The 21,562-nt window shown below is 46.9% G+C and overlaps 1 protein-coding gene and 1 pseudogene across 1 annotated transcript in view; one reads left to right on the top strand and one right to left on the bottom strand.

Annotated features, from left to right (window-relative positions):
* Nucleotides 1-6,572: 6,572 nt before the first annotated feature.
* CHSY1 (chondroitin sulfate synthase 1) overlaps nucleotides 6,573-21,562 on the bottom strand; it is a 94,327-nt gene continuing 79,337 nt past the window's right edge. The window contains exon 3 of the mRNA XM_065906665.1: nucleotides 6,573-9,457. Within this exon, the coding sequence (XP_065762737.1) occupies nucleotides 7,865-9,457 (1,593 nt within the window). The 3' untranslated portion in view covers nucleotides 6,573-7,864. The remainder of the gene's footprint in view (nucleotides 9,458-21,562) is intronic.
* LOC136147424 (chromodomain Y-like protein pseudogene) lies at nucleotides 15,719-17,351 on the top strand (annotated as a pseudogene).

Here is a 21,562-nt window from a genome sequence, read left to right as displayed (position 1 = left end):
AGCTTCTGTATAAACTGGCCCCTCCCCTCACCTCCTCAGAGCCATTTTCTCAGGGTCACTTGAGATCCTGTCTCCCAGGCTTGAAGTCCTAATAATTCCCAGAGAAAAAAACATAGCCCTCAGCTTTTTAGGTTGTGAACATTGTTTTTAAGTCAACATATATTTTATGTGTTGTTTAGTCACTCAGTTGTGTCCAACTCTTTTGCGACCCCATGGACTATAGACTGGGCTCCTCTGACCATTAGATTCTCCAGGCAAGAATACTGGAGTGTGTTGCCATTTCCTTCTCCAGGGGATCTTCCCAACCAGGGATTGAACCACATTTTGAACCCACATATCCTGTGTCTCCTGCATTGGCAGGCAGATTCTTTACCACTGAACCACCTGGGAAGTCCATATTTTGTATATTATCTAAAATATGTAATTCTATTTATATAGACCCTCAAAACCTGTGTACAACATAGGTAAGGGGTCAGTGGTAAGATCGAAATTAATTCCCATTTGTGTTCAAATGTACACTTTTCTCTCTGGAAAAATGCCCTTGCTTCTGGTCACATGGATCCTAGTGTCTCTGGGCATGTCTACGCCTACCCCCCTCAAAGTCTGGGAGGAGCCCTTTACCTTGAGCTGCCACTTTTGTACCTTGCTTTGTGCTTTGATCTCATGGGACAAATATCTGTGACCTGGGAGTGGAGATATGTACCTCGTTCCCAAACAGCCCATCTACTTGCACCTTGCCTCCCCTCACCTGAGTCATCAGTAAATCTTTCTGTCTTTTTTCTCACTTTGCAATGACTCAAGTTTTGCAGAAACAAAATTAGGTTTGTTGAATTTCTGTTTTCACAGGGTGATGTAACCAAGACACAGGCTGCAATATTCCCACAGTATTTCTTGAAGGCCACTTAGTTGTTCAGGTTTATTTTTAAAAGGTTTTATTAAATGACTAGTAGGCACAAAATGTCAATGTTGACCAAGTGAAATACCAAATGACTTAATGTCAGAAGTGGCCAAATACTAAGGTCCCTAGAAGTGGATGCCCTACTACTGGAAACTGATCTGATGATCCAAAGTATGAAAAGGGCTTTGTGCAAAAGGCTTCAAGGTTATCCAAGATGGAACAGGACACTCGAGGTGGCCAACAGCAGGGAAATTCTCTACTCTAATAAGAGATATGAGGGCCTTTAGAGACAATTGTAGAGACAGTGTGTTTTAAGTGGGAGAGGGAGAGCAAGATGCCAAACAGTATGTATGCATACATTAAACTATAAAGAAAAACCCTAGAGAAATTTACCAAAATGGAATAGGACGGTGCAAAAGGAAAGTACTAAAGGCCATTCCTTTTCCTTCTCTACTTCCCAGTAAATCTATATTTGCATTGTGAAGGCACTGTCATTTACAGTGGAGGAGACAGTCTTCATCTAAAACTCCAAAATGTTTCCTTCACAACATGATCCTTTGAATGTGCAGTTTTAGTTTTACATTTCTAGTTTGCAGAGGGCATTCTGGGCACACGAATGAGATTTCCCCTTTAGTTATGTAACAGGAAGTGTTCTCCTAAAGAAAGACCTGAACTTAATTTGGAATTAATAAATTTGAAAGTCATGAGGTTTGGCTAGCAATGCTCTCTTTTCTGCAATGAGAATATGTCTATAGCACTGAGCTAGGCATGTGTGGGGCTGGAGCTTGACATGGGGCAATGGGTTGGGGCAAATCAGCAAAACGAAAGAGGAAGTGGCAGCCCAGAGGTGTCACCGACTGAACTGTGATGGGCTACTTAACACAGAGAAATTCATTATGGATGCATCAGCTTTGTCTAAGCAGATTCCAGATCTGGCCTAATTTGCACCATTAAATGATTTAATCTATTAAGTTTTTTCATTAGAAATCAATGGATAGCTGTTACCATTTTAAAGGAAATGTAGCTAGGATATTCTTAAAGGAAAAAAAACCTTTGTTTTGGTTTACAGTAGTAAATAAAGAAGGCCCTCATAACTGGAATATAATGGATGGTAAATTGAATGTATTGAAAAAAAAAAATCTGACAACAGGCACTTAAGTGGCTTAACTGCACTGATGATAAGCCAACCTCAAATCTGGTTGGTCCTATGGTTTTCAGTGAACGTTTTACTCCCATCTCCTCCTCCACATGGTTGTCATTGTTCAGTTGCTCAGCTGTGTTAGACTCTTTGCAACCCCATGGACTGCAGCACACCAGGCTCCCCTGTCCTTCACTCTCCCAGAGCTTGCTCAAACTCATGTCCATCGAGTCAGTGATGCCATCCAATTGTTTCATACTCTGTTGCCCCCTTCTCCTCCTGCCTTCAATCTTTCCCAGCATCAAGGTCGTTTCCAGTGAGTCGACTCTTCGCATCAGGTGGTCAAAATATTGGAGCTTCAGTTTCAGCATCAGTCCTTCCAGTGAATATTCAGGGTTGATTTCCTTGAGGATTGACTGGTTTGATCTCCTTACTTTCCAAGCGACTCTCAAGTCTTCTCCAGCACCACAGTTCAAAAGCATCAGTTCTTCACTGCTCAACTTTCTTAATAGTCCAACTCTCACATCCATACATGACTACTGGAAAAACCATAGCTTTGACTATATGTACCTTTGTCAGCAAAGTGATGTCTCTGTTTTTTAATATGCTGTCTAGGTTGGTTATAGTTTTTCTTCCAAGGAGCAAGCATCTTTTAATTTCATGGTTGCAGTCACTATTCACAGTGATTTTGGAGCCCAAGAAAATAAAGTCTGTCACTGTTTCCCCATCTATTTGCCATGAAGTGATGGGACTTGATGAAAGTGAAAGGGAAAGTTGCTCAGTTGTGTTCAACTCTTTGCAACCCCATGGACTATACAGTCCATGGAATTCTCTAGGCTAGAATATTGGAGTGGGTAGCCTTCTCCAGGGGAACTTCCCAACCCAGGGATCAAACCCAAGTCTCCCACATTGCAGGATTCTTGACCAGCTGAGCCCAAAGGGAGGCCCAGGACTGGATGCCATGATCTTAGTTTTTTGAATGTTGAGTTTTAAACTGGCTTTTTCACTCTCCCCTTTCACCTTTATCAAGAGGCTTTTCAGTCCCTCTTTACTTTCTGCAATTAGGGTGGTGTCATCTGCATTTCTCAGGTTATTGATATTTCTCCTAGCAATCTTGATTCTAGCTTGAGCTTCATCCAGTCCAGCATTTCACATGATGTACTCTGCATGTAAGTTAAATAAACATCTGCCTGCCAGTGCAGGAAACACAGGTTCAATCTTTGCGTCGGAAAGATCCCAAGGAGAAGGAAGTGGCAACGCACTCCAGTATTCTTGCCTGGGAAATTCCATGGACAGAGGAGCCTGGTGGGCTGGAGTCTATTGGATCACAAAAGAGTTGGGTACGACTTACCAACTAAACAACCACCTCCTCCATGTACACCTCTGTAAAAAAACAAAACCCTGAAACATAGCAACACTTCTACAGAAAGTCACACAAAATGAGTAGCTTTAATTTGATCTGCATTGTAACATTTACAGTTTCATTATATTTATAACGAGACTAAGCATATTTGGTGTGAGCTGCCCTTCTCCTTCAGGTGAATCAGGGACATTCTTTGAGGACTGGGAAAGAACAGTGGGACCCCTCGAGGCAGCTGTGTGGAGCCACTTCACAAGACAGACCCCTTGCTGGCCCCCATGCACTGTGGCAATAAGCTCCTTTGCAGCTGAGATTACAGCAGTTCACATGCAGCAATGCAGTTGAAACCCCCCAGGGAGGGCTGGCACCTGCTTCCTCCCATGACAAGGAAGCATAAGGAGATCTTGGAAGTCTGGGACTGGGTGGAGGCCCTCAGCCACTGGCAAGCTGTCCAGTGGGTAGGCAGTCCCCAAAGTGTCTTCCTGGAGGATAAGACTTGCAAGGCAAGAAAAGCTTCTGTAAACCCACTGTTCTCTTAACCTTGGGGGATGGTGTGGAGACCACATCTCACTGGTACCCCATGGACACACTGCATGAAGGTGGCTGCAGACAACACCAGAGCCTCTAGGTGACCTTTCAAGTGCTGAGAACTGAGGTGAAACGTGACTTGTCCCTTAGCTCGGTCACACATCGTGACAAAGGTTGTGTTAGGAAGTATTAGCCAAGGTCCCCAGTCTACTGTCTGCACTGCATGTTTTGCCCTGCCCCAGTTGCATCAGGTTGGCCTTGTGAAATGGATATAGTCAGAGCGCTGGGCAGAAAGGAGATGAGGGCAGACTTGCCTGTGGTTATCAGGGGCTTGACCGCTGGGATGATGGTGTCTGGGGCAGTGGGACACAGACCAGCTCCCGAGGGGTCGTGGCTCCTGTGTCTGGGCTCAGAAAGGGCCCTGGAGGGGACTGCCACCCAGGCCTTCTGCTTTTGGGCTGAGAGAGATGGTGCCTCCCTTGTGCCAAGAAGGCTGCCGCATGGCCTTACCGTGCGACACGCAGCCTGTCTCCAGCCGAGTTCTGCATGCTAAAATCTGTCGTGCACGTTCTCTCACTGGCTCAGAGGAACAGTGCTGGGAAAGCGATGCGGCCCTCCAAGCCTAACGGCTGCACCGTCTGACCTGAGACAGGCTCTCCAGCCTCCACTCGGGCAGACCTCCCACACGGGCAGCCACACCTGGGCAGCCCACCCAGCCTGCTTTCCTCCAAACACAAGTCTGTAAGTCTGCTCGTGGCAACAGAGGCTGGCACAGATCCAAGCAAGCATGTGCCCTCCCTTATCCGTTTAAGTGAATTTTTTAAAGGCTACCAATGTCAGCCCATTACACAATTCATCCTGCCTTCCGCACCAGAACCCCACAAACCTGGTGGTTCTTGGCGGGAAGGGCCTGAAGGCTGGCTGGAGGGAGAGAGGTTGTGCACATCTTTGTGCATTGTGATCCACCCCCCCTTACGACTTTCACATATTATCCTTAATTTTTAACAGGAGTTATCTGGTTTGGGGCTCATGGGCCATTTCAGTTGAATTCTTCTCTTGTGTTTAAAGTAGTTACACAAGCTAAGATAAAGTCTAAAGTAACAAGTGAAGAGTTCTAACCAGAAAGCACCCCAAGCTTCAGGGAAGAAGGACTCATCTGTAGGTCATGCGTGTGGGGCAGGCTGTGCAGTGGGCAGGCAGGACCGGGCATCGTCTGCCAGGAGGCGCACGTGGTGGGGACCAGAGCACAGACGGAGGGCCGGGCAGCGTGGGGCTCCGCAGGCTTCTGCAGACGCGGGCCCGGCGTGCGCGGTCATCGCCTAGAAGAGACCCAGGACTGTGGTCCAGGGAGACTGTCCACCTGTGTCACATCCACCCTGGAAGGGCCTGAAATGACACCAGGGTGGACATGGGGAGTTTCAGGGTCTCCTGGAAGACGAGTCAGTGGTGAGGCAGGGAGAGCGCTCCAGGCAGGGGGAAAGCACAGGCGGACAGAGACTGACGTCCTCATGAACAAAGACTGCTGGGCTGGAGGTGGCACCCTGAGGGGCCTACAGAGTCTTCGTTCTGGGCAGCAGGGGGAACCAGAGCTGCTGATTTGGAGGGGTGCTTTAGGAAGAGGGCGTTTCCAACTGGAGCGTGAGCCCACAGGCCAGGGGGTACCGAGTTCAGGCATGGCAATGCCAGGAGAGTGAAGGGCTCCAACGGCATCTCTAGAGACAGAGTCTTGATGAAGGGAGGGTAGCACCTCCATCATCAACACTGATGTCAGGAAGAGGAGCAGATGTGGGCAAGAATGAAATTAGGGAAGGAAGTGGCCGGTGTTACGGGATCACTGGCACACCTGATAGCCACTGAGGCGCAACAAAGCAATTGCTCACACTCTGTCCTACAGTTCCCTATTAGGATAAACAGGAGAGAATTTAACTGACTTTGTCATCAGGATGTATACTATCCTCTTCCTTACTGAAGAATAAAAATGTCTGTGCTTTTTTCCAAGGAAAAACTAACTACTCCCACAAAGTAAATGGCAATTAGGCTGAAGGACAGCAATTCCTACTGTGAGCACGGTGTCATTATCCTGGATCTTCACTGTCATTACGTGGTAAATACCTGTCCTGGGAGTGTAATTCATATCCACAAAGCTTGCTGCTTTGGCGTCAAAGATCTTACTTTGTTTGATTCTTAGATTATATGGGAACTGTGGGCAATTTATTCTGTAGCTAGATCCACCCTAAAATCCTGAGCACATTTATGCACACAGTACCAGCAAGTGGGCACTTGTTAAAATGCAGATTCTAAGGGGCCTAGCAGGTTCACTAAGGGGCCCTGAAAGATACACTTATATCAGGAAGCCAGAGGGGGCTTGGATCTGGTTTGAAGACCTTTGTTCTATAAAACACAGATTCAGCAAGTTCTTTAAGAACAACATAAGATGACGCATGCATTCCAGCAAAAAAAGAGAGGAAAGAGGCACTTGAAAGTTTCATTTCATTCCCAACTGCAGTGCACATAAATATTTCCCCTCAAATAACTTGAAAAACCTTATGAGTCAGTGTTTAAGATTTTTACTATCCAAATGTAATAAAATTCTTCAGCTAAAACAGGAGTAATGAGACAAAATGGTTTTGAAAAGTACAATAGAAAAATATTGTCCACTGGTTTATTTTTCCAAATGAGCAATAGGCTATTTACAAATAAGCAGATCTCCAATGATGTATATTAAAATGACAAAACTATTACTGTTTGAAATCTAAATGAAAAAAAAATTTATTAAGGCACATTTGTTCTGTGAGTCTAAAACAAACTTTCTGGTGTAATGACAGATTCATTTCACTTTTGTCCCCAAAACACATGAGCACCAGGATTATCAAAGAACACTCAATATTTAGTAAAACAGTAAGGAATGTAAAAATTGAGGACAGGGAAGAGTTTTTAAAAAGAAATCTTTGGAGATCAGTTTACTGCAAATAAAATATACTAAACACTCCTTATACACATAAATACTAATAACTAACGGGTACTTGGGAAATGGTAGAGCTCTAAACAATGGATATTAAATAAATTAAAGGTATTTCAGATACGAAGGATAGAACAAAACAGTAATTAAAAATGAGACACCCAACTCCGTCAACATAACACAGATAGGATGAAGTGAACAAAATCAGATACATTTCCCCCCAATGCTTTCATTAGGGTTAAGTTTTGTTTAACCTTGCATACATTAGATTTATGGTAATAATTCTTTGCCATTCTAAATATTTATATTTTATCTTTTAAAAAGAAGGATCTGGAGAAGAAAAAGTGCCAGATCCTTCTTGAAATCTAATGCCAGGTCCATCAGGCCACACTAATTGCAATAAGAACAGCCATCTATCTTATTATGTTTTCCTGCTTCCCTTGTTTTGGAAAATGAGACAAGTTTTGGGGAAACAACCACGTTTGGAAAGCTCTTGAGGATGATAACACAGTTACTATCACATTTCCTTATTTGACAACTGGAACATGAAATGGCTTAAAAAAACTGTTGTAAAAAAGACAAAAGGTAGAATCTGTGCAAAGTTAACAGTCAAAACAAAACATTTATCAGAGTTACAGTGTTTTGTTACAATAATACTTTGCAGTAACGTTCATGTTTTCTGCCATAGGACTATAGCAAAGAGGTCTGAAAAAGAAATATTAAAAAAAAGTTTTGCTCCTCAGGTACATTTCAAGTCATAATTAAGCACGTCTGCTACATAATGTTTAGCAAGAAAATGTGTTCAAAAGGCAAACATGATCACATTTTTGTTCAAAAAGCTCAATCTTCAAGGAGTCCTTTGTAAGAAAACCATGTGTAAAATATATCCCCTTGTATGGACTTCAAAAACTGATCGTACAAAAAAATTTTTGAAAAATAAATTAGATTAATTAAAAATGTCCTTTCCAGCAAAGCTGGACATTAGGCTGTCCTCACTGAGCCATTATTATTGCTGCTTTTACTATAATTTGGGTCATTTTTCTCTAGCCACATTTCAGCCAACTGCTGTGTGGACCCATATGTTGACGCTTTGGACCCCAAGCACATTTTGTACTGTTTTGGATCAAGGTTGGGATCACAAAAGACAGGATGGTGGACATGGACTACTCCTACTTCTTGGCTCCTAAATGTCTTCAAACCTGCCTGGACAACCTTGTTGAAAAGGTCAACATCCTCAAGCCCCCAGCCTTGGATAGAAACATCAAAGCCGCCTACTCGGACGAGATCGCCCTTATAAATACAAGTGATGCCAAACCCATAGTTTCTCCAGAATCCAGTTTTTTGAGTAAAGGCAAAATGGTTGTCACTGGGAACCTTCCCACTATAAACAATCTTTGGATCATACTGGCTAAAGATGATTGGAAAATATATTTGTTGGCCCAGAACTGTATTTGCTCGACATCGCTGAAGAAATTCTGCAGTAAATACAAGGTCAACATCACAAAAGAAGAGCAAAGACTCATTATTGAACTGGGATGATCCCACTTCTAGGGCCAGAGCTCTTGAAAATTCTCCAGACACGGGCAAAATCTGCATGTCAGCTTTAGGGTACTTAATGCGGTAGTCTCTCATGAGTTCAACTTGCTTGGCCTTGTCGGGGTTGGAGTCAGAATTGAAGAGCAGAACAACGAGCTTGACATTCTGATTCGGAATGAGGCACGTCTTCTCAAAGTTCCCCATAAATCTCACAAACATGTCAAATCGTCCAGACAAAGGAATCAGTATATTGATCTTTTTCTCTTTGGGTTCTTTGTGCTCATTCTTGGACCCAGGAAGCTGAAAGGGAACGAGCTTCTTCAGGGAATTTGAGAGAAAGGACAAGGATCCGGATTCTTGATTGATTTTGTTGGCCAATTCCTTTGCGTCCAGCTCCTCGTGCTCCACAAACTGGATCTTGCTGAAGGTCTGCTGTAAATACGCGTGCCTCCGCACAGGGACCGTCATCTTCTTCCCTTTGTGCTTTTTGTACAGAAGCAGCAAGTCCAGAATGTACTCAGCCCCATACATGGGGTTCACTCGGCGATAGCCGTACTGTATCTCCTTAAAATCAATAATGCGCCCTCTGGTCTTGGCGTTGGCGTTGATCATCTCCATGACCTGCATGACAATGTCATCCAAGGCCTCGCGCTGTGCGGAGTCCATTCCTCTTCGAGGGGGCTGGCTGTCAGCAGCTGAATACAAGTATTTCCCAGTCAGAAATTCCCATTCCAGGATCTCCTCTCGTTGGCGGGGCTGGAACCTCATGAAGGAAGGAGGGATTCCCAGCTGGAGGTCTTCTTTATGGATCTCGGTGTTGCTGTATTTGCTCATCAGGACAATCTCGCGGTGCAGCTGAATGGTGCGGTGGCGAAGCTCAGCGATCTTTCGGCTGAGCATGTAGCTGTGAAGCCTGTATTGGTAGGGTGGGTTTTTGTTCGGGTGCAGTGTGATGGCGCGGTGAATTTTACTGTTATGGAGATCCCTAATGTACCCCTTCTTGTTCTGTTCATAGTTCTCATAAAAAAGCTGCTGCATCTGTGAGGAAATAAACAAGATTTCTATTAGTAATATGTGGCTGAGTGTCCCCTCCTTCTTGTACGTCCTTATATATCTGCATACTCTGTATTATAAATCTTTCTAAATGAGTCAGAACATACCTAAGATTCTAGGTAAAGCTCGAAATACAGCAGTCCAGTGAGAGTAGAAGAATAGTACACTGCTTATAGAAACAAGACTTCATCAATGACCAAGTTGGTCAATACAATTCTGTAGGCAAATAGAACTATGAAAAAAAGTTTTTCCATAAAGTAAAAGTACAATCTTGGGCTCACAGTGCACCAACTCAGCATACTTGGAAGAGAACGCCACCTTTAGCCCCCACCAAACCTGGGAAGGGGACTGAAGAGCCAAAGTCCCCTCCCTGAAGACTGGCACCCACAGGAGCTGCCATCGAAAGAGGAATACACCGCTATCAGTGGGGTGAAAAGGAGAACTCCAGGAGAATGAGCCGAGCACAGACAAATGCTGCTTCCAGGGAGCTGAGCAGAAAGAAAACCACCCAGCCACACGCACACAGAGGCCCGCCACTTGGCAGGGCATGCTGTGGTAAAACCAAGGGTCAGCAAGGTTGCCAGGACCACACTCTGAGAGTCCCTTAATCATCTGTGTGTTCCTAGGCAGGCCTGAGAGGGCCGGCTTGCTGGCCACCAGGTCTTAAGCGCCAGTGCAGAGCTGAAGGGCAGGAAAGGCAAGGGGGATCGTTACCCCATCTGCTCTCCCTCTGTCTTAGGACACTGGCTGGGGAAACAAAAGTGTGAGGTCCTTCAGCCAAAACAAGGTCTGTTGCCTCAAGCTGGATAGGGAATATATAATTATCCAGTACATTCAAGCAACAGAATGATGACCTTTACAAAGTCTTCTAGAACCAATAATTTAAAAATTTGCAAAAAATGTTTTAGTAAAAATAACGTTTGCAGCTGGTATCTGATAACTTAGCCTTTGTTTCATTTGTGGCTCAACTTTGTTTTTCTGAACATGTTACTAAAAACTAACTCTTGACAAGGGTACATGGATTTGGATCAAGAGTCTATTTGCCTCTGGACTGTCATATTTTCAGCTTTTTTTTTTCTTGAGCCACTGAAGTTATAATAGAAAAATACAGATTAATATTTTTACACTGCGTTTTCTTTTTCTATACAATTACCACAGGCTACCAATAAATGAAACCAATAAGAGTAAAAAAAAGAGAAATGCTTTCAAAGAATGGTTTAAGCAGGGAAAAGAAAGGCACACATGTAATGCTCCTGGTGTTGAGCAGGGGCTCTGCGCACACCCACTGGCTCAATTCCCTGTAGCCGTGAGTCTGCTGGACGCAGACCACCTATGTCCTGTCCTTGTAAGAGCAAGCCAGCCTGGAACTCATCATTTCCGACTGTATTCTCCATGTCATCTACAATCACACACAAAGTGCGTGTGCACATGGAATTATCCACTGAAATAATTTCCAAATGTTACAGTTAAGTGCAACAGGTAGTCAAGCAAAAAAAGAAAGAAAGAAAAGGAAGCAGAGAGTGTGTCTCTAATGTTGGAGAGAGCACCACCCTTCTCACTTGAGCAGCAGGCACTCGGGGTGCTCACCCAAATGTGTGCAAGTGCCCACTAGCTGTTTCTCTTTACACAAACAGCACTTAATTACTTAAAACACCCAACTTAGTAAATGACCTGATTTGCTGAGACAGCTTGCAATAACTGATGCTTGAACTCCTCCAACCCCGGATAGACAGGCCACAGAATGATAAACAAGAAAAGTGACAAGGTTTGGATGATGATCATAAGAACCATAAGAATTTAACTTTCTTTTAATTTCACTCTTTAGACAGGTCACAACAAAAGAACTTTAATGAAATTCCTATTGAAAGTACTTTCACCATTCATTTTCTAGTTGGGCTAATTTCTGGGGAAGAAGTACATGGCTAAAAGGTGACAAGTGAGTGTCCTCTGAGGATTCAAAACCACAAAGAAACACTGGGGAAAACTCTTTGCAGATGCTAAAGATAAGAAACAAATACCTTCAATTATTTCCTTCCCCTGACCCTAACCCCTATATGTCCCAATAACTTGAGGTTATTCTTAGTTTTAACAAAGTCAGCCTTTACAACATCAAATTAGCTAGGCGAGACACCTGACCCCACTTCCTCCTCCTGAGGACTCCACCTCGTGAGAAGAGTCACTCAAAGGTCAAGCAACATCCTCATCACACCAAAGAACTTGGCAAAACCCGATGCTCTGAGGTCAGGGAAAAGTACAGTCACCACTGTAAGCTATATGATGGAAGGTTTCCTAACGATTTTGGCAGAGACTTTTAAGTATTTGTTATAATTACAAATTATTTCCATTTTGTCTGCTTATAACTTCCAAAGTTTTGAAAATGAGCGCGAAGAACCATGACTGTTTTGGAAAGGTCCCTTTTACATCTTCAAGAATTCAGACACAGCAGGCCATCAGCCTGGCCATAAAAGCTGCTTTCCAACACTGAGGATGCTCTGAAGCAGGTGGGCTCCTTCCTCGCCCTGCACTGCCAACCCTATCTGTATGGGCGTCTCAACTCTGCTCTGCTCCCGCCTGCTGGCTGATGTCTCGGTCTCCCAAGGGGCCTCCTCACAGAACTCTGTTCTTTCCTCAATTCTGCACAGTACCAAAACCAGTCCTCTTAAAATATAAATCAGAGGCTTAAGGCTAAAATATGAGTGGTAGAACCCACATGAGTCTCCTTCCCAAATGCTCTTAAAAGAGAAGAAATGCAAAAGGAATAAACTCGTAAGGACCAAGAGAATGGGGTCACAAACACACACACAGTAGACAGGAAATGTCCCCAAACTCTGAGAAAATGGAGCATGAAGGAAGTTGAAACCTAACAGACTGCTCTGAAGAGTAAACCAATTTATTTAATCCTGAGAACCCTTGGAAAAGATACTGGTGCTGCAAAAAGTAGGGGGTGGGGGAGCTCCAGGGCTGAGCACAAGGAGAGTGGGGGAGCTGGGAACACGGAGCAGGGAGAGGAGGAGGGGATGGGAACACGGAGCAGAGAGAGTGGGGGCTGGGAACACGGAGCAGGGAGAGGAGGGGCGGGGAACACGGAGCAGGGAGAGGAGGAGGGGATGGGAACACGAAGCAGGGAGAGGAGGAGGGGCTGGGAACACGGAGCAGGGAGAGTGGGGGCTGGGAACACGGAGCAGAGAGACTGGGGGCTCGGAACATGGAGCAGGGAGAGTGGGGACGGGCTGGGATCACGGAGCAGGGAGAGTGTGGGAGCTGGGAGAACGGAGCAGGGAGAGGAGGAGGGGCTGGGAACACGGAGCAGGGAGCGGAGGGGCCGGGAACATGGAGCAGGGAGAGTGGGGACGGGCTGGGATCACGGAGCAGGGAGAGTGTGGGAGCTGGGAGAACGGAGCAGGGAGAGGAGGGGCTGGGAACACGGAGCAGGGAGCGGAGGGGCGGGGAACATGGAGCAGGGAGAGTGGGGACGGGCTGGGATCACGGAGCGGGGAGAGTGCGGGAGCTGGGAGAACGGAGCAAGGAGAGGAGTGGCTGGGAACACGGAGCAGGGAGAGAAGGGGTGGGTAACACGGAGCAGGGAGAGGAGGGGTGGGGAACACGGAGCAGGGAGAGTGGGGAGGGGTGGGGAACACGGAGCAGAGAGACTGGGGGCTGGGAACACAGAGCAGGGAGAGTGGGGAGGGGTGGGGAACACGGAGCAGAGAGACTGGGGGCTGGGAACACGGAGCAGGGAGAGTGGGGAGGGGTGGGGAACACGGAGCAGAGAGACTGGGGGCTGGGAACATGGAGCAGGGAGAGTGGGGACAGGCTGGGATCATGGAGCAAGGAGAGGAGTGGCTGGGAGCACAGAGCAGGGAGAAAAGGGGTGGGGAACACGGAGCAGGGAGAGGGGGGAGGGGCGGGGAACACGGAGCAGGGAGAGTGGGGAGGGGCGGGAAACATGGAGCAGGGAGAGTTGGGGCTGGGAACACGGAGCAGGGAGAGGAGGGGCGGGGAGCACTCAACAGGGAGAGGAGGGGCAGGGAGCACCCAGCACGGAGAGGAAGGGCGGGGGACACAGAGCAGGTACAGCCCCACAGCTCCTCCCACAGAACATCTCAGGAGCGGAGGGAGGCCATTGGTTGCAGACGCCCAACATCTTTAGAAACTCACTCCCGAGTCGTCTTCATTCTGCACTCAACCAAGACTCGACTCACTTTCTTTTCTTCGCCGATGCTGCTCATCTGAAGGGAACACCTGGACTCCGCTGGGGCTGGATCCCAGATGCAGAGTCAACCATTTAGATTTCTGTCAGACTGATCCAGCATGTCTCAGTTCCCCGAGGACCCGATGCCTCTGCTTTCTCAGCCAAAAAGGAAAAAGGGGGCCTCCCCCTCCTCCAGCATGGAAACTCCAAAGAAATCAAGCACAGACACCACCAGAGACTCCAGATGAATATCCACATGAACCTACCACTCAGCAGATTCAGGGCTATCCTTGAGACCAGGCACGATCCATCCCCGTATCCTGTAGAAAACGCACAACACGAGCCACTCAACAGGCTGCTCTCCCAACCTGGGGACAAATCATGAACGTCTGTCACCCAGCTCAAGATACAGCTGCGTCGACAGGACATGCTCCTACTCCTGAAAAGGTTTTCATAGCTGTCCTTGCTCTGCTTGCTTGTCAGGCCACCTCACCTCCCTCGGATACCCTTCATCGGTGTGCTGATCTCTGGACCTGGTGTGGGGGCACCTCACATTCTAACCTGGTCCCACTCCTCTATGTTCTTGCCTCCGACGTCCACAGCTATCAGAACTAGCAGTCCTGTCTGCTCTCAGCTGAGGTTCTGCTGCACTTGTGTCTGAAGGTGTATTCCTGATGGATCCGTGGAGAGAGATGTACTCCCTGTACCCCTTCCCCTCCACCATCTTGTGCTTCTCAACTTTTTGACTGTTAGAAATAAGACTGCTCTGAACACTCAGGTTTGTCCTAGGTGACTAAGCAGCCAGTGCACACCAGGAAGACAGCACCTCATGGAAACCACAGGAAATCCCACTATGTCAACAAAGACTGCCCCCCAGGGGTACATCTCCGGCTGGCTGACCCTGTTAGCCCAGGAACACAGGGACTGTGGTGAGGCACACAACTCATTCCCCTATCCTCCAGCGCCAGCAACCTCAGTCCGAGACCCTGGGAACTAGATGGGTAGGCATGATTCCTCAGGGTTTCCTCCAAGAGCCTGGAAGCTTGTGGGAGCTCTTCATGGAAACGAATTCCACCATGATCTCAACTGTGAGGAGACACGCAAAGGAGCTTCTGCCAGGAACACAGGATAAGAAGCAATTTGTGAGGGTGCATGTTGAGAAGCCCTGTGCACATGAGGCTCACACACCACTGGGCAAGCTGTACCCCTTCCTCCCTGGGAATACTAGTCAGTCGCAGGGGGTCATTTCCTTCTTGGGGTCATCCAGCACAACCCAAAGCATGCATTTGTCTGCCTCATCCACATCACCATGTTAAAACTGAAGCCTGGGTATCACATCTGGGGAGGGGGCAATTAGTCCTTGAATTGAAACAAGACAGTGCCAAGCAGAGCCAGAGCAAGTGTATGTATTCAGTGCATTCTCACAGTTGAGGACAGGGGTTTTACACTGGAGACTAGAAAACTGAGGAGAGCTAGATGAAGACTGAGAAAAGGAGGTGGGATGGAAAAGTTTTTTCATAAGTGGCCCAGAATTGAATGGCCTTCAAGGTGCATTTCCTCCTACCAGTTGAGGGGGAAAGGGAAATTATTCTCATTTCCACAGCCTAATTATCATGGATGGATTTGAGGCAAGAAAACAAAAAGTAGATAATAATGTAACGTGAGACAGACTCTAAGGAAAGGCTGAAACCTGGCTGTGAGGCAAGGTTTGGAGGAGACACACTCTCCCTGCCATGTGGCCCATCTGTGTTGAAGTAGAGAGATGAAGATGGCAGGTGAGTTTGGCGGGCTCTTTTGGATGATGAAAAATGCCTCATTTCTCCCAGCAAATCAACTGAGCTGCTCCCCATCCACCCTAAGAGGTTTCAGGATGAGGCTTTGTGATGCCAGCCTCGTGGAGGCCTGCCATTGGCTGGTGAAGTGACTAACCGACGTCATAATCATAAGGGTGTGGTCCCCTACATATAGGGGTGTTCAGGGGCTCTGGAGCAGACCACTGGGAGTCTTCAAAATGGCCAGGGTTGCCTCACTGGCCCTGCCCAGAGGGGGGAGCCATGGCCTCCCAGGAGCTGTATGAGGTTGAAAGGATCGTTGACAAGAGGCAAACAAGAAAGGGGAGACAGAGTGTTTGGTTTGGTGGAAAGGCTGTGGCAGGGAGGCCGCCACCTGGGAGCCAGAACAGCACCTGGTGGACTGTGAGGAGTGCATCCACGACTTCAACCAGCACCACACCGAGAAGCAGAAGGAGGGCACCCTCACTAGAGCCAAGCGGACCTCCCCAAACAGCGGCCAGAAGCAGATCTCCAGATCCACCACCAGCAGCTTCTCCAAGGCCGTCCCCAAGGCCCTAGTGGTGGGCAAGGAGCGCAAGGCCAAGAGCAGCCCACTGTTTACCACCAGCCAGAAGTTCCAGAAGAGCTCTGCGCAGGGCCTAGCCCCCTACAAGAACATGGACCTGGCCCGGTCGGGCAACAGGATTCTCGTGCCCAAGAGCCCCATAAAGACTGGGACTGTGCTGGACAGCTTTCAGGACGAGAGCCCCGAGAATCCAGACCCCACAGAGCAGGGGCCGGAAGACACAGCGGCCCCAGAGGCGGTGGCCGAGAAGCGGATCGGGGCCCTACTGAGCCCGGGGGCGGAGCCGGTGAGCATGGGGAGCCGGCCCTGGATACACCCGTTGTTGCCACGGGCGTCGGGCCCTGTGAAGGCCGACGTGGCCACAGGGCTGGCCGTGAAAGGGAATGGCATGTCCCAGTTGGTGGACACGCTGACAGCCAATTGCATGAGCCCCCTGCAGACGTCAGTCATGGGAGTGAAAGCTGGGAAGAGGAAGTTCATCAAGGACAGGCGAGACCAGCCCTTTGACAAGCAGCTGCGCTTCAGCGTGCGGCAGAGGGAGAGCACCTACAGGTACCAGACATCGTGGTCCGGAAGCAGGACGGCTTCACCCACATCCTGCTGTCCACCAAGTCATCCGAGAACAACTCGCTGAACCCGGAGGTGATGAAGGAGCTGCAGAGTGCACTGAGCATGGCCAATGCCGACGACAGCAAGCTGGTGTTGCTCAGCGCTGTGGGCAGCGTCTTCTGCTGCGGCCTGGACTTCCTCTACTTCATCCGGCGCCTGCCGGATGACCGCAAGAGAGAGAGTGCCAGGATGGCCAAGGCCATCAGAAACTTCGTGAACACCTTCATCCAGTTCAAGAAGCCTATTGTCATAGCTGTGAATGGCCCGGCCATTGAGCAAGGAGCATCCATCCTGCCTCTCTGTGATGTGGTTTGGGCCAACGAAAAGGCATGGTTCCAGACTCCCTATACCACCTTCGGACAGAGTCCAGACGGCTGTTCCACCGTCATGTTCCCCAAGATTATGGGAGAAGCATCTGCCAACGAAATGCTGCTCAGAGGGCGGAAGTTAATGGCACAGGAGGCGTGCAGCAAAGGGCTGGTCTCCCAGGTGTTCTGGCCTGGGACCTTCACCCAGGAAGTCATGGTTCGCATCAAGGAGCTCGCGTCTTGTAACCCCGTCGTGCTGGAGGAATCCAAGGCCCTTATGCGTTGCAACATGAGACTGGAGCTGGAGCAGGTCAACGAGCGGGAGTGTGAGGTGCTCAAGAAGATATGGGGCTCCGCTCAGGGCATGGACTCCTTGCCCAAGTACCTGAAGAGCAAGATCGACGAGTTCTGACTGTCCGGCCGCCCGACCTCACCAGGGCGCGCGGCGCCGGACCTCACAGCCTGGGCCAGGCTCGTACCGAGCTCCCTCTGGGATGCAGGACTTGAGACAGACAAGCTATATTGCCAAGGAGTTCTGAAGTACTGTAACTTTAAAATAAAATAACTACAAAACTCAAAAAAAAAAAAAAAAAAAAAAGAAAAAAAAGAAACTCACTTCCAGTCACTCTAGCATTTAGATGATGGGTCTTTGGCCAGAATTCATGTAGGGTTGCCTGTCGATTGTTCCAAGTAAACTAGCACTGGTGAGTAGCAAATACTGGCGGTTTCTTAATGCATAAATCATTTACAGTAGTTATCCCTGAATTTCCCTGTCTATAGGTTAGCTTTCTTTATTCCTCTGGGGTTACTTTACTGATAAGCACATAAGCGTTAAGTTCAATCTCTCCAAAAATGAAATGTGAACACCTGGGTAGAGATAAGTTCAAAGCTGACAACAGGGGGAAGTGAAGTGAAAGTTGCTCAGTCCTGTCCGACTCTTTGAGACCCCATGAACTGTAGCCTGCCAGGCTCCTCTGTCCATGGAATTCTCCAGGCAAGAATACTGGAGTGGGTATCCGTTTCCTTCTCCAAGGGATCTTTCCAACCCAGGGACTGAACCCAGGTCTCCTGCATTGAAGGCAGATTCTTTACCATCTGAACCACCAGGGAGACAGCAAAGATACTAGTTTAAAAAAATCTTGCCTACAGAGCTTCCACTTAGTTTTTCAATGCTTCAGTCTCAAATGACAATCAACAGCCAAGACCATCAGGCAACTGAAAGAGGGTTCCAATGGGACAAGAAGAAAAACTCTGCAACCAAAACAAAAATAGAAGGTATTCAAAGAGAAGCTATTGTATCTGTACAACAAAAATAGAATACTATAGAAAAGAACAATCAGAAAACAAATAAGCTCTTGAAATTAAAATAAAATAGCAAAACAAAAAGAGCAGAGTTTAAAGATAAAATTGAAGAATACACCAGAAAATAAGAAAACCAAAAGAAAAATGGAATACAGGAGAGAAATGTATTCATTCTAGAAAGAGAAAGCACATGGGGAAGAAAATACAAAAACAGGGTCTAAAATGAAAGTGCTCAGATGCCTGGATTGACTCCTAAGTGCCAGAACAGAGTACAGACTGGGAACGCTACAGGTAAAACTATTAGAGGAGGAAAAAAAGGCTGCATATAAATAATTCAGAAACTGGAGTGGCACTAAACATATACAAAACTAAAGAATAATTTAGTTCCCACCTTCCCACCTTCAAAAGTGGGAAGTGAAAATTATTTCTTCATACAGAATTCTCTTCCCAACCAAACTATCCGTCAAGTAAGAGGGAAGAAACACTTTCAGGAATTCAAGGACTCACATTTCACCTTGCATCCATTCTTTCCCCGGAAACTGTTAGCAGATGTGCCCACCCAGAACAAGGGGATAAGTCTGGAAAGATGACCCAGGATTCAGGAAACAAGGGAAAACACAGAAGGAAGAAAAGAGAGCCCAGAAGGACAACGCCAGGAAGTTCTCCCAGAACGGTACTGTGGACTGCAGGTTTGTGTCGCCCCAGACTCATGGAGGGAGGGCCTTTGGAAGGCGCCTGAGCTTAGATGGGTCCACAGTGAGACGGGGGACCTCACTTACAAGGGGGTGGAAGGGAGGAGAGGACACAGCAGGAAGGCGGTTGTGTGCAAACCACCTAGAGAGTCCTACCAAACCCACAACGCTGAACTCTGATCCTGGACTTCCAGCCTCCAGAACTGTGAGAAACTGCTGCTGTTTAAGCCACTCAGTCTACAATCTTTCTGTTCTAGCAGCTGGAACAGACTGGACAAAGAGCTGGGCAGCAGGCTGAGGGTCCCAGTGCACAGACGGCTCACTGCCTGCATCTCCAGAGTCCAGCACAGCGATTGACACACTGCAAGATACTCAACCTGAATTAACGACTCACAGAGGTCTTGAAGCATAGCAAGTATCGAGAAACACGAACACAGCTGATGTGGACAGACACGATACAATACCGCTGTGTTCTACTGGCCAGGATACACGCTAAAACCTAAAAATCAGCAGCGTGTTCTGAAAGAGAATGCAGACCACCGAAGGATATAGCTGTCATTTGTTTTTCACTCCCCAGACACCAGTATACAACTGCACATTTTATTCTTGGCTATCAAAACCCTGCATGAGGAGCGTGAGGTCCATCAGGAGTCCTCTGTGAAAGCAGGTCTTCCACGCATGACTGATAATTCTTACAGACTCAATACGACACCATGTTTCCAAACACTTTCAGGGAAACATTTGTCAAAATGTTTTAGAAGAGGTCCATGGCCATTACTTTCATAGTGACTGAACTGTAGACCAGCTTTACCTGCAACAGAGTTTCAGTGTGCTGAAGGCATAAATACAGAAAAGAGAAAATTATTGACTAGCAGGCTTCTGATCCCCTGGAACCACTGCAGACTGAGAATTTTAAGCTATAGGAAAGTTGCTGTAAGCACCTTCTGGCTAAGGTTTGGCTGAAAGAAATGTTGTATTATATTCTGTTTTTCTTTTACTGAGAAGAAATCTGTTGCAAGACAGAGCGCATATGCACATTTGTGCGTGCGTGTGTGTGTGTGTGTGTGTGTGTGTGTGTGTGTGTGTGTTTAGGGGAGGAAGCACTTATTTTACTCCAAAGAAGGCCAAGTCTATACCCAGACTAGCTAGTGCTTCCCCTTCTCAATTCACCCCAAGCGATTGACTTGGTCCACTAATGCTGCTACAAGATAAATGTTTTAGACAAAGAAGCCAGTCACTTGGCACACAGGATGGAGTGACGTACTTGCTAGGATCTTAAGAAAAGTCTAAGTAAATGCCAGTGAAATAGCTCCCTTTCTAAAAGGGCAAATGAAGGCGTAAGTACTTTACAGAAAAGTAGACAAAATATAACAGGTGATGACATGCACCTCCACTTAAGTGTATTAATGGCAATAGTCAGACCCTGCCTGAATTGGCTTCCCTTGGCACCTCGTTGTCATTTAGCACATTTAGGAGTCTCCCTCAACTTCTATACAAAGCTTTATACCATGCAGAGGTAAGAAATCACTTTCTTCTCACCCTCAATGTGGCACAATAGGAGAGGAGGAGGAAAAATTCAGATTTCAGGGAAACTTTGAAGAGAGAAATATATACAACAAATGAACTTCCAAATTAGGAACAGAAAAATAAAGCATAATTCAAAGTAAAAATGTCAGTGAGATATGAAGGCCAGGTTAGGGAAGAAGGCTGGAGAATGCTCTGTGACCTGAACCTGAAAAGGAGTCGGGGGCTGGAGGGAGGTCCTGAGAAGCAGCCCGTGCTTAGATGCTGCCCTCCCACCCACCTGTGCAGGCCTGAGGGGCGGCCCTGGCTGGGGGTCAGGGCCCCCGGCATTTACCCCTCAGCGCTGCACCCCACGTTGCCCCGTCCACGCCTCAGCCGAGTCCACCTCAGCACTCACAGGTCTCATTTCTGACTTTGTAGTAGTTCAGGTATCTGCATTTGATTTTGGAATCTCTGGCAAAGCTCTCCTCAAGTTATCTTTGTTTTTACCTTGACTAGTTTCTCTGCTGTTATCCAAGTTTTTCCTACCTTTTGCTTTTCTTTGAAGGTGTCCACTTGCATTTAAGAAGGCATGTTGTGGGTAGGATGAAATTGAACCATTTCGCTCTTAGGCACTTGAATGAGAAATAACTGGATCATTAAGCTGACCATCTATACCACCTATCCGTTGTCCCTCTTTTCCTCATACGATAGCTAATTCCACTGCTTAATGTTCCCCATTAAGCAGGTAAAATGCAGGTAAGATTTAATTTCTGAACTCCAGGGAATTTTCTGGATTCAACAGGAACGAACTTTTCAGTCTCTAAGAGGAATAACCATATCATTAAGAAAACTTGGCAATTTTTCTGATAATAGAAATAAAACTATCATTTCTCTGAAAGAAAGTTTAGAATATAACAACTTAAAGAATAAAGGGTAAAAAATAAGACTACATACTGATACTTACTGCTTATAACCAATAAGTTATAAGACCTCAGACAAGTCATTTGAATTTTTTGGGCCTCAAGCTTTCTCATTATAAAATGATGGTATAGAGGTTCCTTCAAAGTGAAGAATTCTAAGCTCTTATATGCTAACTGTAGAACCAGTCCCATAGTCATGCCCT

This window comes from Muntiacus reevesi, chromosome 15 (assembly GCF_963930625.1).
Source record: "Muntiacus reevesi chromosome 15, mMunRee1.1, whole genome shotgun sequence".
Taxonomy (NCBI): Eukaryota; Metazoa; Chordata; class Mammalia; order Artiodactyla; family Cervidae; genus Muntiacus; species Muntiacus reevesi.
Note: the sequence above shows the minus strand (reverse complement) of the source record. Positions and strands in the feature narration are given on the sequence as shown.